This window comes from Salarias fasciatus, chromosome 18 (genome assembly GCF_902148845.1).
Source record: "Salarias fasciatus chromosome 18, fSalaFa1.1, whole genome shotgun sequence".
Taxonomy (NCBI): domain Eukaryota; kingdom Metazoa; phylum Chordata; class Actinopteri; order Blenniiformes; family Blenniidae; genus Salarias; species Salarias fasciatus.
Genome location: NC_043762.1, coordinates 1,634,588 through 1,652,466, shown reverse-complemented (window position 1 = coordinate 1,652,466; position 17,879 = coordinate 1,634,588). Strand labels below are relative to the sequence as shown.

The 17,879-nt window shown below is 48.7% G+C and overlaps 1 protein-coding gene across 1 annotated transcript in view; it reads left to right on the top strand.

The window, feature by feature from the left end:
* Positions 1–17,879, top strand: part of lamc1 (laminin, gamma 1) — a 53,587-nt gene that overhangs the window by 26,140 nt on the left and 9,568 nt on the right. The window contains 7 exon segments of the mRNA XM_030114740.1: positions 2,845–3,149; positions 12,077–12,207; positions 13,894–14,060; positions 15,268–15,456; positions 16,410–16,527; positions 17,543–17,641; positions 17,726–17,862. Of these exon segments, the coding sequence (XP_029970600.1) occupies positions 2,845–3,149; positions 12,077–12,207; positions 13,894–14,060; positions 15,268–15,456; positions 16,410–16,527; positions 17,543–17,641; positions 17,726–17,862 (1,146 nt within the window).

The window sequence follows — 17,879 nt, the reverse complement described above, 5'->3', positions numbered from 1 at the left end:
AATAACCAGTCTGAAACCAGTGTGAACAGGCTTCAATAACCAGTCTGAAACCAGTGTGAACGGGCTCTAATAACCCATCTCATAACCAGTTCGAGCACTTTTCAAAGCAGTCAAGAGAAAGTCTGGACACGATGCCAAATAGTCTAAAACCAGCATAAATATGTGTGAAGATCCACTTTGAAGTCAGTTTGAATCCAGCTGAAGTACGAGTTAGAAACCAGTTTGAACTGAGTCTTCAAAGGAAGCGGAGTCTTTTCTAGGTTTTGTCAGGACAAAGTAGTCATTTCGTCTGATGCAGTGGTTTTTCATGTCTCTTCTATTCTATGTTTGTAGGTGAAAACTGGAACTACAACAGGTGATAAACACCTGTCGGAAAATGAGGATGTACATAAATTTAATGTCAGCCAAATGGAACAAAAGCTGCAACATAAACAGTATAAGTGCGTGTGTGTGCGTGTTTGTACAGATGTGCTGCTCTGTTGTGTGTTTACACTGAAAACAGCACGGTGACGTGCTGGAGAGAGATCGATCACTTATCGGTCAATCTCCTCGGTGAACCGCGTGAGAATAACGTCACCGACGGGGAAAAAGTTTCCATTTCTGACAGGTTTTTGAGAAACGCCGTGCGGTGGAAATGAGGCGTCGCATCCTGCAGATGTGCCAAAACCAAACATGTAGCTGCGACTCTGCTGGGTCTGTTTGTTCTGCTTCACCTGACGGCGTCTGCTGTCAGCGCAGCTTCAGTCTTCTCTCATATTACACTGTTCTATAAGTCCATCAGTTATTGATCACTTATGGGATGTTGGGATGACACAGGTGCTGCAAAAGATTTGAAAACTGGAAAGGATTTTATTTTTATTTTGCAATCAATGAGGTTATTTAAGCCAAACATCAACATACTTATATATTTTAGGTTCATTAAAAACGTTAATTCTCTCATGATCCCCAGTTAGAATCTGTGCATCCTGTTTTTATTTCCCCATGATCCTCCTGTTGTGGCTGGAAGTGATCTCCTGCCTGTTTCAGATGTGTTATTGATGACTTTTGGACTTCTGTGTCTGAATGGTTTCTGTTCTTAAGACCGAGAGTCCTGGTTTATAATTAATCTAGACACGTTTAAGACTTGGTTTCAGGCTGTTTTGTGTTGAAGCTAGACCTGAGGCTTGCAGCTTGTATTAAACTTCTCAGATAGTTTGAAATGTGGTTTATAAGTGGAATTGTTTACTTGTATATCTGTATGCATACTTATGTATGTATGTATATATATATATATCTATATTCATATTTTTTGAAAAAAATAGTTCTTGAATTTATTTAATTTGGAGAAGGGGTGGGATTAATCAAGTTTAATTTATTGACAGGATTTTAGCTTTGACTTGTGTGACCAGGTTTGTTTGTTGTCAGACATACTCCATGCTCATTTTTGTGTGTTTTTTAAATCTTTGTAACTGTTAAAGTGTCCAGCTCTGACGTTTGCTGATGGGTGATCTGTGGACGAAAACGGATCATAAAACCGAGTTGTGCCCTTCAGTGCTTTGACTGTCGGCACGTTGCTTTAAATGAGCATTTAGCCTCCAGTTTAGAGGCGTGAGCTTCTTATTAACCTTGACCTGCCGGGTTCAGGCGGTCAGCGGCGCTCCGGCCGCCCCTCGCCTCGCCCGGCCGCCCCGGAGGAAATCGGTGTGTTTGCAGTTGCTTCATTGTTTCCTGTAATAAACTGCGGCCTTTGTGGACTTGAGTCCTATCAGCTGCTTCACCTTTATTTGCCGTCCACACAGAGGGGCCCCTGGGGCCGGGGCCCCTGTCAGCACACTGTTTACAGAGCAGATTCTTTGGCTGAGCAAACAGCCGTACCCCCCGCCGCCCGGCTGGAACATGGCGGCGTTCCCTCGCTGATGCTGACTGACGGCTGCTCCGAGACCTGCTCAGACTCGCCAAAATATGTCAAGACCAAACCCCCCCCCCCCCCCCCCCCCCCCCCCCCCCCCCCCACCGCCCCCCAGCCCTGGTGTGTGTGGGTTTTATAAGACTAACCTGCTGCTGTGGCATGCTCCAGCTGCTCTTTGCATTCCTCCTCCTCCTCCTCCTCCTCCTCATCTTCACCATGGCGGTTCCTGGAGAGATCCCCTCGGTCCAGTTCACGTCAGGAGAATCACCTGACAGTCTGAGCCGGCCGCACACACCTGATCATCAAAGTCCGCCTCACGTTACCGTCACGCGCTGCTGCAGGCAGGCGGCGGGCAGCTCGTCCACGCTCCAGTATTACCGAGCTAAAAGAAATCTGTTTTAAAAAATAGCTTGTGGCCTCTTTAAAGTACACAATGTGTGATTTATTGAAAAAGATGTGATCTGAAGGATCGACAGATGATTAATGGAACAGGGAACAACTGGTTTCTTGCTGTTTATGATGCTAATATTAAAAAGATCCCACATTTAACTGAAACTAACCCACAGTGAGAAGGTCAGAGGTTAAAGAATGAGCTTTGAGACATCTGGTTTAATCCGTCTGTCCTCTCTGGTTCTAATGCTGACCCCAGAATACTCCTGGACGGGTCACCGGTCCGTCACAGGTTCAGGCTAAGAACGAATCACACTCAGATTCACACCTGCTGTAATCTGGCATCAATTCACCTCAAACCTCTGCCTGGCAAATTGGAGAAGAATCTGGAAAAACCAACGTAGTTTTGTCCTCTAAGATAAGAATTGTGTCGACCTTGATCAATGTAGATCAAACACACTGAGCAGGAGAGAGAAGGATGAAATGAGAAGCCCTCACCAAGCCGCTAGCGCTAAGCTAGGCTGAATAACCTGAACCATAACCGTGATCTTGTCCCCTCTCTGCAGGGAAGGCCTTCGACATCACCTACGTGCGACTCAAGTTCCACACCAGCCGGCCGGAGAGCTTCGCCATCTACAAGCGGATGCGCGAGGGCGGCCCCTGGATTCCCTACCAGTACTACAGCGGCTCCTGCGAGAAGACCTACCAGAAGTCCAACCACGGCTTCATCTACACCGGCCAGGACGAGCAGCAGGCGCTCTGCACCGACGACTTCAGCGACATCTCGCCGCTCACCGGCGGAAACGTGGCCTTCTCCACGCTGGAGGGACGGCCCAGCGCCTACAACTTCGACAACAGCCCCGTCCTGCAGGTCAGTGCGGCGGGTCCATGGCGGTTTTGGACTTGGGCCCGGCCCGCTGCAGGTTTCACGCCGTGCCGTGTTGCCGGGCGACGCCCCCAGTTTTCCCAGCGGCAGCAGCTTGTTGTGGCTGGTCCGGCCGGCAGACGGACGCTTCGCCCCCCGCCTCCCTCTGAATGTTTGCGTTTCCATGTTTCCTGGCTGCGTGCAGCTGAACTTGCTGCGGCGTCTGTTTCCAATCTGCTCTCCGGCTTCTGGTGGCAGAAAGCTCCAACATGTGGAGCTCGTTCTGCTCCCCTGTTTGTTTTGGGTTTTTTTTAACAATCTCTTTAAAACTTTCGTTTTCTCCAACTTGCTGAGTGACTGACTGACCGCAGAGGACTGTGGGAGGAGTCTATCCAGAGCAGCTGATGTATTTACTCTTTAACCAGCTAAAACCCACTGGCCTCATCTGATCCACTTTCACCTGTTGGCCGGATTTTTTAAAAGAATTTAAAGTTTCATAAAATGTTCAAATGTAACGTTACACCGTTGGAAATTCTCCGTACCCGTTCCTACCCGGCGTTGGCGTGTTCGCCATCGTGCACAGCTGCTAAGCTAGCTCCGGAGATGCTTTTCTTTTGGGCTTTGAGGTCTTTCGACAGGTTTCAGGTCAACGTTTCACCCAGTGCTCCTCGAGAGCGAACAGATTTCCATCGATAGCTGTTGACGCATTAATCAGACTGATTTTCTCTCCGAGGCAAACCTGTGAGCCAGGAGCGCCGGCGAGTCTGTCAGAGCGCTGCGACAGAGTGTGTTCTCTGACGTAGGGACTGTGTACGGCTGTGTGTGTTTCTAGTCTGAGCGATGGAGGTGTTGGTGTCTCACAGCCTCCGTGATGCTCCCGTCTTCGGGGCGGGGGGGCATTATTTCCTGCTTCCGTCCTTCTCACTTTCCCTGCCTGTAAATGAACGGATTTAGCTCCGCCGGCTCAGCTCTGAACTTCCTTATTTGACTTGTTGGCATGAAGCTATTTATACCAAAGCCGGGACTCTTTTTTGGAGTCGGCGGCCGGTCGGAGGCGTCAGACGGCTGCCGCTCGCTCTCTGACATTCCGGCTGTCTGTCAGCTCCGAGCCCTCGGAGGGAAATAACCACCAGCTGAGGCGGGCGGCTAACCAGCCACTCTGGTTGGACTTATCATCCCCGCTTCGCAGACACCGCCGCAGGTGTTTGCTTCCAGATTTCTGGCATCGCGCAACGTCTGCGTCGATGAAACGTCCAAGTTTAGCACATATAAGCAGGACTTGCTTGGCAGGACGGTACTTGTTGCATTATGTGGTGATCACAGGAGCGTCCTGGGTCAGTCATCACTGGTCATAAAAACCTCACAGTATGATTCACAGGTAATAAAATAGCTCTAAACGGCTTAAGGGAAGATTTATTGTGAGACCTTTGTTTCTGTTTCTGCCAGACTTGGCCGATCGCTTCACCTGCTAAATCAGACGGATGTCTGGTGGGTCTGTGGTGAACCCCTGCTGCTTCTCACATTAAAGCAGAGTCTTCAGCCGAGAATCGGCTCCTCTCTCCTCCAAATCTCGCATCGTCCAACGTGACTTTGTGCTGTTTCCCTTCATTGCTGTTTTTTACATTCATCTCCACTTTCAATAATAAGTGGAGAACTCATTCATTCCCTCAGTTCATTCATTCACATCGGCATCGCTCCTTCAGTGCAGCCCCCCCCCCACGGAGCACGGACTGTCAGCACCTTGACAGAAAATGGAAATGTTCCAGTACAGAAGAGGGAAACATAGTTTCAGATCATTTTATTATAATTTACCCTCCACATTTAATAATAATTCAGCTTATTAGCTCATCTGTTTGTGTGTTTTTTGTTTGTTTTTTACTTTTGAGTCCCGAGTGCAGCAGTAGAATAAAGTTATTAGCAGACCGGGTCAAATACAAGCTACTTTTTTAAATCACCAAATATCTTAAACCATTCTTTATGTCCACAGATGTGATAGTTTAAATCAGAATAAAAACACGTTGAGCTTTGATGAGGTCAGTTTCATTACAGTCCGCTCTCTGAAGGCAGGAGTCAGCCAAAAGTTTTTTTTTTCTTTTATTATTTTTTTTTTCTTCCCCATTCTTCCGTGATGGTTAATAAGGGAGATGAATTAAAACATTGGGATTATTGCAGGACTGGCGGAGATGCAGATATTAGATCGGGGTTTGGGTCTGAATGGAGGAAACGGTTCATCCAGCAGCGACAGGATTAACCATCACTTCCTGTACAGCTGAGTTTAGAGCTCTGGCTCTTCTGTTTCACTGTCATATATAGTGAATATATTCAGACATATATTCATCCAGCTCTGACAGCTGAGAGGGGATTTTTTCCGGCAGCGGCACCTTGGTGAGACGGAGCTGTTCAGCCAATCAGAGAGCTTTATTCCGAGGGTGTGGACAGCTCTACTCGGAGCTGATCGGCGCCTCTCGGAGCTCCACACACCACAGGATCTGCGATCGGAAATATTAAACATGTTCATGATCTACGATCTCCCCTTCCGACGCCTCCCGAGAGGCTCCGACTGGAAAAAATCTCTCTGAACCACCGAACACCACACGAAGATCGGACCCGAACTCATTTGCATACTCCTGACAATCGGACCCTGTCGGCCTCGATCGGGAGGAGAAGATCAGGGCAAAATTCGGCCGATCATCCTGTAGTGTGTGGAGGCCTTTAGAGCCGTCACTCCCAAACTCAAGAGTGCTGCAGCCCATTTAATATTAAAATATCTTGTGCCCCCCCCCCCCCCCCCCCCCGACTCTCCAGTCTTGTGCCTGATTGTAATCCAAGACTTGGATGAGTTCCACAGGAGTCTATGTCCATAATATCTCATCCACATTTACCAAACACAAGACATGATGTGCAGCCAGTAGCTGTGGTTACATGGACCTTAATTAATCAGATTAAATGCTGACCTGATTAAACTTGCACCATATAAACACTTCAGTCTGATCATATTTGTACCATTCGATTGAAATCAAGAAGTTTTCAGATCTCGTCTCTTCCTGATTCCACTTTCCACCCAGCGAAGGGTTCTCTCATGTTGTACTTTAAAAATAATGAAACTAGAACCACAGTCGTAAAACTCTGAACTTCCAGCTGAAGCCAGATGTGGGATTCTGTGTTCATGTCACAAATCACAAAGCATTCTGGGACTGATCCACTGGTCAAAGTTTCACCTCGTGGAGCTTTAAGTATCAAATAACCAGAAAGTACTCCTGTTCTCTTCCTGAACAGCAGCGGCAGAACGTGGCTTTCCGACAAGTCATCAAGTTGGGAAAGAGAGTGTCTTTAAAGATGGATGGGAAGGTGGATTTCTGTATCAGAAAGGGATGAAAGTGTGCTGGTGTGTTAAGGAAGGCGCCGGATTGTCTTCAGGGTCATGAGGCCGTTCCACTGATGAATTCTTCTGAGGTCGATTTGACACGAAACACTAAAACACTAAAACACTAAGCCAAGTTTACCCAATTTAGTTTAAAAGAAACGCAACCATAGGAGAGTAGACGGAGATATTCCTCGCCATTTATGCAGTCTCCCAGGTACAGTGGGCCTCTAGTGGACTGAGTTTGACACCTTTGATCCAGAGACGATGCATCGTTTAGATCCAGTGAGGATCCAGTGGATTTAACCTTTGAACCTCGGCTGTCTCGCACACAGATTGATATTCCTCTTGTCTTGATCGATTTCAGAAGAAGAGTGCTTCTTTGAGTTTGGTCCGGCTGATGATCTGATTTAATGACGACTGAAGGGATTAGTAACCGGCTGGTTTCCTCCCCTCCATGGTGGAACAGCCGGACCAATGCAACATTCTGCTGCGTACGTCCCTGGTTTTACCAGAAGCATCTCTGCTTCTGACAGCAGTCTGGTTTTGAGCACTCCCTTCCCTTGGTAAACGTCCCACGTCGCTACGTGTTTGACGTGAATATGGTCGTGAAGGCGACAGTAAAGTTCTGGCTGTTTCCTCTGGAGATTGCAACTCGGAAGTCTGGCAGCACTTTGGGTTTCTGAGGTGTAAAATAATAAAGGTGAAACATTCAGTTGATATATTAGAATTTTGATTTTGTATTTGATAAGATAAATGCTCCTTCCAGTCAGTTACTCTGCTACCTGAGGAATAAAAAGTTTTATATAATGCATTTTTTAAAAGAATTCAAATCCATACATTATTGGATTTAGCAGAAATAATAGATTTAATTCATAGTTTGTAAAATTATTTTGTTGAATAAATTGCATCGTCTACGTATAGTAATCATCAATAGTGAGCTCTGTAAATGATTCGGTGCAGTGAAGAACTCGGCCAGCAGCCACTCCCTGGCGAGATGCCGTGCCGGATCTCCTCTCTGGTCTATAAAGAGCTCTTTATAGGAGGACGGCCGTTACAGAAAAAGGTCCAACGTGAACACCAACCGCAGTCATGTCAGATGACTCGTCTCCAAATAAACTCTGCTCCATCAGTTATCTGAGGTCAAACTGCCTCCGCCTGGACGCCTGACGGCCCGTTGAAACCCCGGCTGGGGTTTTGCTGCTGCCTGACGGCCACCTTTCACATGGGTGGTGTTTTTATCGAACTGTGCCTTACATCTCGATGCTTCGAAAGCTTTTTTTGGGTCACTGCTGGTGGCCGATGGGTGGGGAAACACTTCACCGTGAGTTGTTTCTGAACGCGGTGCTGCTCCACACGGTTCCACAGCTGCCTGATTACAGTTCATCACTGTATCCTGCATCGGCACACTTTCTCTTTGTGCGCTGTTGACTTCTGGGAACTGTAAATGTTCATTGTGTGAACATCTGCTGGAAGAGTAACACCATAGAGTTTTCTTAGAACTCGAGTAAATCTCTCTGTCAAACAACACTTTCCAGTGGCTTCTTTAAATTCCTGGGTGGTGGGAAGCTTCATGGGCCAGATGGAAAAACGCAGCATCTCCTCTGCCGTCGTCAGCAGGAGGCTCTCGGTCCAGCAGGACTGTTGGAGAGCTGCAAGCAGAACATCAGTCGTACCGGTTAGTCCAGTGGTGAAGCAACAGTTCACTGTCCTTTTGCCTTTTGTATCGGGAACGTAGCAAAACATTTCAAGACTTCACCTCGGGTTCCAAAATTTGTAAATATCTTTCTGTCATCTGACTGAGTGGAACTGAGAGCTTGTTCCCAGTGGCAGCCCGAAAATATCCTCTGGACAGGCTGTTTGTGTCTGAGCTGCAGCTCCGCTGGATGTTCGTGATTCCCAGGAGAGTCTCCTCCGCCGTGAGAACACGTGTCCGCCCGCCGTGCTCCACCAGAGCCGCTCTTGATGGATGGCAAACAAATGTTGAGCCTACAGCTGGAAGAGCGTCCCGTCGGCCCGGGCGCTTCCTGGACGGGGCGGTGTGAAGCGCCGCAGCTGCCGGATGACGGGCCAGATGAGCTTATTCTTCATGAGTCATGGACAGAGCATGTCGGGTGTGACCGGCCCTCCCCAGAGGCCGCAGATAGCAGAGCAGCTGCAGGACAAACATTCAGCCATCCCTCGTCTCACCTGTACGTCAAACACAAGGTCTGCGAGCAGCTGGACCGCCGTCACACCTCAGCAGAGCGCGAGTGTGTTACTGCACACACAGCTGAGCGGCCCGGCTTCACTCAGAACTACGTCACCAGGAAAACAGTCGGTCTCTTAGCCTGGAGGTATCGATCAGGTGTTCACACATTCCAATAAAACAATCAACATGTGACACTTTGCCTGAGACCAAACCAGCAGGGGGGCTGAACCAGTCCCAGACCCCCTGATAAGAAGCCCAGCAGGGGGGCTGAACCAGTCCCAGACCCCCTGATAAGAAGCCCAGCAGGGGGGCTGAACCAGTCCCAGACCCCCTGATAAGAAGCCCAGCAGGGGGGCTGAACCAGTCCCAGACCCCCTGATGGGAGCAGTAATTACCTCCAAACCCCCCGAGACCTGATTATGTGTTGAACAACAGCAGCCCTGTGTTTGGTTTTGATCCTGCTGATCTGAATCGGAGGCCAGCCTGTTTTACCCGTTAATAGTTTGTCAGATCATTTCGATTGAGACTTTTTGGCTCAGGGAACTTTCCTCTTGTTCCAGTAATGAAAGGACTTGTTGATCTTTGAAGATCTTGAGTTTCTTTTGGTCCCCAGATTCCCTCTAAAGCCACATTCACACCAGGTAAAGCTTCGTTGCATTGTGGGGCTCCGTTCACGTGACAATGGTGCATGAAGCTGCTGAAAACACAACTGTTCAGAAATGTTCCAAGTCTGTCACAAGTTTCCTGAAACACTGATGCTGAACATGATGTGTTGAAGTTCAACGTTGACCTGAACGTCGCCTTCAGTTCTACACAGAATCTGACAGTATTTCAGAGTAACCTTTGGTGATCCGGACGCTCTCGAAGATGTTTCAGCGTATTTAGAGGAGGGATCGGCAACCTTCTACCAAATGACTCTGGAGCTGCGAGCTGACATTTCACTACATTTTTGCTGTGTTGACTGTGTTCAGCAATATTGAATTTTATGACAATTTTAGTTATTTAGCTTGTTTCCCCCTCATTTCCATTTTCGAGTGGTGTTCTAGTAATATAACTCCTTCATTTCAGCTATTTTACAGTTTTTACTGCTTGTAGTGTCTTCGAAGAGTGAAAAGCAGTTTTATAATTTACTTGTTTTAGCCATTGTTTAACAGTGCTCCCTCTGAAAATGCATCTGTCATGCAAGTGAAATTCAAGAAATGATGCCTTTATTCATTACACATGCTGCAATAGCTTCAGGAGTCTCTTTGGAGAAGCTGAAAACCCCTGAGATCTGGAAGTCCTGCTAAGAGAACTGAACTTTAAGAAGTTTTTGTTCTGCTTGCTTAAATGTCTCTTAATAGGAATTTGTTTCCTCTCGGTGATATAAAATGTGAATTTATAAAGCGTTGTGTGAATTAAAGTTTAATAGGTGTGGTTTTCAGTTTTACGGCGTGTCGGCGGGGGTGGAAGAGCGCTGCTGCTCGTAAATAAACCTCAGTCCGTCCCCGGTCACTGAGAACGTGGAGCTCTCAGCAGTTATACGAGGATTTAACGTGAGTGTGAGAAGTCGCAGGAGGCGGAGGAAGTTTTCCTGAGTAGGCAGATAAATGTGGAGTACATTTGAGCTGAGTGATGAGGAGAGGAAGTCCAGCTCTGCTTATCTGACCCCCGTGGGCTCAGGTTCCTCCACGCTAAAACTCCCGCTTCCTTGGGTATTTGATGGGCCTCGAACGCAGCCGCTGAAGCAGCTTCGGTGTCTGACGGAAGGCCAACAGGCTGTCAGCAGATATTTTAACGATTTCCTCATGGGAGAGGAAGTAGGGAAACTTCTTTTTTCTTTTCTTTTCCCCACATTCACCGAGAACGCAGAGAGCAGCTGGGGAAGCCAAGATGTTGTGGGGCTGGCTGGCAGCTCAGGCGAGGGGATGGTGTTCGTCCCCACGGTCCTGCCTGGGACCCCCCCCCACCACCCCGCCCCGGGCCGATCGATCTCGCGGACTCTGAGGGTTTTTTCCTGTCGTGTTCAGAACTGTCAGCTCCACACTGTTTGTTTGTCTCCAGCTGCTGTGAGCCTTCACTCTTCTCAAAAAAATAAAAAATAAAAAACCTTAGGGCCCAATCAGCCTCCTGCTGATACCGAACAACGCTATCGCAGGCGTCCACGCCCACTTTCCCATGAGGCTTTTCACGCAGAGTAACTTTTTTATCCTCTGGAACTGAGCAGGTGTTCTTGAGTAATTCTCTCCATCTGGGTCCGACGACGCCAAGGAGATGAATGAGATTTCTCTGCATATTGAATGTCTGGCTGTGATGTTGGTCGGTGCGTTTCCCACAGCCTGAAAGCCGAAACCTGCTCCCCGAGAGATCTGGACCCGAGTCTGGTCTCGTATCGGCCGTGCCGGACGGCGTCTCCATGCCGTTTTCTCAGCTGAACTTCGCCTTGAGTGAGAGTTTTGGAGGGAGACGTGACGGCGACGTGCAGATTGGATCCTGCCCGTGTTTCTTTGCATCCATTGCAGCTGTGGAATGAATGATTGGAGCCATAGCTGGAATAGCTGAGCTCCCGCTCGTCGTTCAGAGAAACAGGGTGGTTCCATTCAGTGAAGCAGATTTTCAGGCCGGATTGAGAAAACGGGAGAGCTGCAGCAGCTGAGGGTCCGCCACAGTCACAATAAAGCAGAAGAATGAAATAACTGGGACAGCGGTGAAGGCTGAAGGATCAGCTCCAGACTGGACCGGCTTGATTCTTCATAGATAAACTGAAATTACTTTCACATGAGTTTCAGACCGATTTCCAACCCACTCTAAGAATAATCTGATGAATTTTTGCTCCTGACTCCTCAATGACTCATGAAACATGTTTGAGGTTTTATATTTCTCTGATTAAAGAGGAAATGAATACGTTATTAGATTACCGGGTTCAGAATGTCTTTTAAAAAAAAACAAAAAACCTCATCTGGTTAATTTAGCTGTTCCTCAGTCTCAACTAAAGACTCCCTTTAGAAGAGTTCCTTCGATGCCTCCAGACAGTTTCCCAACATTCCGAGTTGACCTGTAAATCTGCCAGAGCAAGGCCTCCTCTGACAGTCCTTCATTAATTCTCCCAGTGCTGGAAAACTGAAAACCGTTCTGCTCATCTTCTCTTTACTTTCAATTTGAATCTAATTTGGAGGAAAGTTGATGAGACCAAAGCTGTGGTCTTTAAGCAACCTTTAAAAATGTAAGCCTGAGATACACACACACACACACACACACACACACACACACACACACACACACACACACACACACACACACACACACACACACACACACACACACACACACACACACACACACACACACACACACACACCTCTTCGAAGGTCCAACGCTGCATTCCTGTTGTGTCTTTTGCAGGACTGGGTGACGGCCACAGACATCAGAGTGACCTTGAACAGGCTCAACACGTTCGGAGACGAAGTTTTCAACGACCCCAAGGTCCTGAAGTCCTACTACTACGCCATCTCTGACTTCGCTGTGGGTGGAAGGTAAAGGGTCCGGCCTCTGCTGCAACACGAGCAAAACACACAGAGTAGAGCTAAACCAGCTGCTGAATGGTTCACACAGAGAAACCCCCGAGTCGTTTGTGGTTAGAGGAGTTGAGACGGCCCAGGCTGAGGGTTCTGGATCCTCAGAACGCCGTTCAGACCCGACCAGAGCGCGATTCCGGTTCCTGCTGATGGAGAAGGCCATTAAAGCCTTATTAAAGCCAGAGTTCACTTCATTCTCCATTCTCCATTGTAAATGTTTAATAGCCGTGTTCGAACACTGACATGAGGTTTCAGCGCCCGTCATGTGAAGAATGTGTCCGTACTTGTGTCGAACGCGAAGATGGAATCACAGTTTAACCTCACAGCTGGGAGCTTCCGGTGTTCGGCTCCAGGTCCGTGCCGTCAGGCTGGAGGCCCGCCTGATCTGTCCACGCACATCAGAGTGTGAAGGTGTTTCAGCAGCCTCCCAACACAAAGGAGGCTTCAGTCGGAGGCCTTTAGGGTCCAGGTCCTGATGTGTCACTGTGTGGTCCGCTTCCCTGTGGCCTGCCCGGAATCAATCCACATAAGAACTGCTTTTCCTGCCTGGCCGAGGAGCAGAGGAAAAAAGAGTTTTCGACAGGCATTACAAGAGTGTTAAACAGCCTGCGCCTCTGCAGCCATAATCTGTTTGAAATGTGGAGCAGATTTCCATTACACAGCCAGCATTCCTGGGATTCCTGGCCGCCAGGGCTGGATTACAGGGGAACCGGAATGGGGCGGACCGAGCGCCGTGACGGATGGATGAGAAAGGGAAGCTGAGCACCTGAGGGATGGAACCTCTCCTCCTCCAGAGGGGGTCTGTGGGGACGGCCCGTCGAAGAGGTGCAGGCGTCCTGCCAGCTGAGCTGTTTGGAGGCATCGTCAGGGTTTGTTGTGGAGTTTCTGCGTGAATATCCAAGACATTTGCTTTCATCGTATCTTGCCTGTGCACCACACATGAAGCCTGGTTGTGTTTGGATTTGTGCCGCCGTGGATAAAGTCGGCTCGTCGGCTCGGTGTAAAAACTGCAGAAAGCTTTTGACTTGTCAGTATCGGCGCGGTGCAGACGAGCAGGCAGACTCTGAAAGCCGTCCCTCTTCCTTCCAGCCGTCAGTTTTTCCACGGCTTTCTGCCAAGAGACACCTGAGACAATAGCCAAAGGTGGCTCCTGAGCATGTCGGGTCCTGCAGTGAGGGGCTGCTCCTCCGAGCACCTCCAGCGGAAAAACCTCACCGGGAGCACAAACAATAACTGGAGCACAGTGCCGGAGAGCCTGCCAGGAATCTCCAGCATTGTTCTTTCTTTTGCCTCTTGGCTTTTTGAAACATCCCAGAGACAAGTGTTGAACTTTAGACTTCAGGAGTCTTATCAGCTCGATCTTCTGGCATATCTTTGGTTCTCTAAACAGAAGGAATGGTAAACCCTCTGTCGTTTAAAGTTGACTTTATTGAACAAAGCTCAAACAAAGACTGTTCCATCAAGTGATCAATGTTTTAACAATGTAATGCAAAGACTGCTCTGGAAAGCCTCAAATTCCAGCCCGTTGAGGCGTTTTGGGTGTGTGACCCATGCGCCTTCTGGTCTGGACCAAATGTTTCCTTGTTTCGCTGCGAGTCCGGCTCCTGAGACCCGGGCGTGACGGCCGTGTTCCTCTGCCATCAGGTGTAAGTGTAACGGCCACGCCAGCGCGTGCGTGAAGAACGGCGCCGGGCGGCTCGTCTGCAGCTGCAAACACAACACGGAGGGCGACGACTGCAACGTGTGCAAGGCCTTCTACAACGACCGGCCCTGGAGGAGGGCGACGGCCGACAACGCCAACGAGTGTCTGCGTAAGGCTGCAAACACCTTTATTAACTCGATTTGACGTGGATCCACAAGTTCTACCTGTGAATGAAATTATTCGAAAGCTTGACCTTAGGAATGTAAGAACTTTTCAGCCTACTGTTGTCCACCATGTTGGTTGCTACAGTTTCTACTGGTCTTACTTTAGAAAAACTATTGGAACTATTCAGCTACTGCTAATGCTGCTAATGCTAAAGCTAATGCTGCTACTTCTAATCTCCTAATGCTAAAGCTAATGCTGCTCCTCCTAATGCTACTGCTAATGCTGCTCCTCCTAATGCTACTGTTAAGGCTGCTACTGCTAATACTGTCAATACTGCAAATGCTACTGCTAGTGCTGCTAATGCTACTGCTGCTACTTGTATTCCCAAACTCTAAATGTGTTTTTCTGCTTCTCAATCTGAAATCTGATATTCAGACGATCTGCTAGTGGAGCTTTCTGCTTTCAGAGGTCCACACTAATGACTTTATCAGTGTTTTTTTCACTTTTTCTATGTCAAACGTGTATTTGTGGCACAATGCGGCTGCTCTTATTACTCGGTACAGTAAACACACCCAAACAACAACACCCAGGACAAAGAGCGAGCTGACCCGCTGCAGAGCTCGTCTTTTTCTGCTGCTGTAACTGATCCCAGGCCCTCTTAGTCACGACGCGCCCCAGGGGATTGTGGGAGCTGTAGTTCCTGTCAGCTGAGCTTCCATACATCCGCGCAGATGCATGACTAACGTGGGTGAGGGGGATTTTTAGCTTTTCAGCTCCCACAGTCGGGCGTAATCCTTCCTCCAGTGTTTTCCCACCAGTGTGGGAAAACCTGAGTGTAACAGCGTGTTCCTGGTTTCACGCTGAAGTCCAGCCTGAGTGTTTCACCTCGTTTAAACTCAGCTGCTCGCTCCAGTCGCGCTGTTCTGAAGGGTTTATACAGACTTTAACAGCTACCAGTGCTGGTGTAGTTACTGCTGTTAGCACTGCTGCTTTTTGTCCTAATGCTGGTAACCCTGTCTCAATTCGAGCTGCTGTTGCTAATGCTAGCGCTGTTCCAGCCTCGGCTACTCCCCTTCTAGCTGTTAATAAAACCGCCGTTTCTGTCTGTGCTAGTCATAATGCTACTGCTGCCTCCACGGTTGTGATCGCCGCCTCTAACTGCGAATGCTAATGCTAATGCCGGATCATAAATCGTGAGCTGTTACTTTCAGCCTGCGACTGCAACGGGAAGAGCGCCGAGTGTTACTTCGACGCCGAGCTGTACCGGGCCACGGGCCACGGAGGTCACTGCAGGAACTGCGCCGACAACACGGACGGGCCGAACTGCGAGCGCTGCCTGGACAACTACTACAGAGAGCAGAGCGGCGGCCGCTGCCTGCCCTGCGGCTGCAACTCCGTGGGTGAGTGTCGGTTCAGGTGTGGGAGGAGGAGGGGCTTCCCAGAGCTCCGCCTTTTTTGTTCTTTTTTAAAAAAATAACATTTCTGTATTTAAATCTTTTTCCCTTTTCTTTTCTTGCTTTTCTTTTCTGAACTAAAAAGTCATACTCGCAGGGTTTTTTTTCAGCTTGGAGATGTGACCACTTTTGAAACTCAGTGTTGAAATAAAAACAAAAACTTTTTTTTTCCAAATAATTTCCTGAAAGCTTCATGGAGCCAGTCCAGCTGAAAAGCCGTCTGCAGGTTCCTCTAGTCGAGATGTTCCAGATCTGAGTGTATAGTTTAGAACGGATGCTATAGTACTTTTACCCTCCGTTTGTTTGTCATTATGACTGAAGTTAAAGTAAAAAATCAGGTCGACCCTGGATTCCTCCTTCCCACTGCTGTCCTGCCGTGTGTGTCGCTCTGTTGCCTCTTTCTGTTTCCATATCGTCAGTGTGTGTGTCTGTGACAATGCCTTGTGAATTACTGGTTCCTGAGCAGAAACAGCATCTGCTGGATGTTGTTTCTGCGGTGGTTTCACGTCTCCTGTCAGGACGTGACGTCTTGTTCTCGTTTCTTCTTCCTGGGTATTTCTCTGGTGCGTCTTGGGCCTCGTTGCCCCCCGCCCTGCTCTGATCCTGCCTGATGTGCAGCACAGCTGCAGAGAAGCGGGGGATTGTTGAGCTGTGGTTTGTGATGGTTGTGAAACAGCTTTCCGTGCTGCAGAAGGTGAAGTGGGAACATGTGAAACCGCCGGTCTGGCACTGCGGCGTGTTTTTTTTCTCCAACCGCTGCTTAATGTGAAGCAGCTGCAGCAACAGGGACACCGGCCCTCAGTGCGGCTCTGCCAGGGTTTGTTAATGGGAGTGTGTGTGTGTGTGTGTGTGTGTGTGTGTGTGTGTGTGTGTGTGTGTGTGTGTGTGTGTCTCTCCAGGCTCCGAGTCTCCTCAGTGTGACAGCAGAGGCATGTGTGCATGTAAACCCGGAGTGGCTGGAGACAAGTGTGACCGCTGTCAGCCGGGATACCACAGCCTGACAGAAGCCGGCTGCAGGTACACACACACACACACACACACACACACACATGCACACACACTGATCAGATCTGCCATCAACACACTTTACTATTGACAATATTAAAAATGAGCTTTTGTCCCAGTTTTACTCCTTCAGTCTTTATATCAAGTCTGAAACTCAGAAATCCTCCTGTCCTCTTTCACACTGACGTGTAACTCATCGCTCTGCCTTTCTTACACTGAAACGCTGAACTCCCATCCCTCCATCACTGTGAAATGAAAAGATCAGGTAGAACAGTAAGTCTGAGCAGACAAACTCAGTGAATGTGTGAGTTTAGTCTCGTTCGGTGTCGAGCAGTGACGTGAAAACCATCTTCAGAACTCGTGGTCCCTGCAGTCTGACACTTGTATTCATATTTTGAACTTTTCCATGAATTCTTATCAGAGTTGAGATTCGAATCTGACAGCATGTTGCCAGTTTTCAGTCTGCAGAAGGCGAGTCTGTGTTGGAAAAACAGACTTGACTTTGAGCGCCATCTGCTGGAAATACCAAAACAGGAAAGACATTCAAAGATTAGAAAAAACAAAAATTCTCCTCATGTATTATTTGATTTTTATTTTGCAGTGTGAGTTTAGATCCAAAGAATAAACTGATTGTGGTGTTTGTGCAGACTGGACGCTGCAGCGAGTCAGCAACTGACACACATTGTAGATATTTTGTTTCTGAAGAACTCGCTGGCAAATGGAATCAGTTACAGGATCAGGATCAACGTTTGTGTTCATATGGGACTAAAGTCAGGCTGGATGCTGCAGGGATCACAGCCAACTCACACACTTAAGAGGACATTACCTGAGTTTTACACATTGGCTCTCTGAGCGATGTTCTCAGGATGAAGGGAGTGTTAGGCGTTATGAGGACTGATGTGGCAGTGTCTTAAACACCAAACACGCAGAGTAGAGTAGTAGAGTAAGTGAATTTCGGCGTGCCCGGCAGACTGGACGCCACAGCGATGTTGAGTGAAAAGTCGTGTTGCGTCTTCTGTCCTGTCAGGCCGTGTTCCTGCTCGCCGTCGGGCAGCACGCAGGAGTGTGACGTCGCCACGGGTCAGTGTCGCTGCAAAGACAACGTGGAGGGCTTCAGCTGCGACAGGTAACGCCTCCACAACGCCAGCCGGAGACGGCGCCTCGCCGGCTCGTGCCGCTCCGCCCTGACGCCCGCCGCTCTGTCTGTCAGGTGCAAACTGGGATACTTCAACTTGGATCCCAACAACCCTCAGGGCTGCACGCCCTGCTTCTGCTTCCAGCACTCGTCCGTGTGCGACAGCGCCGACGGCTACAGCGTCTACACCATCAGCTCCTCCTTCGACAGAGGTGACGCTGCAGCCTGC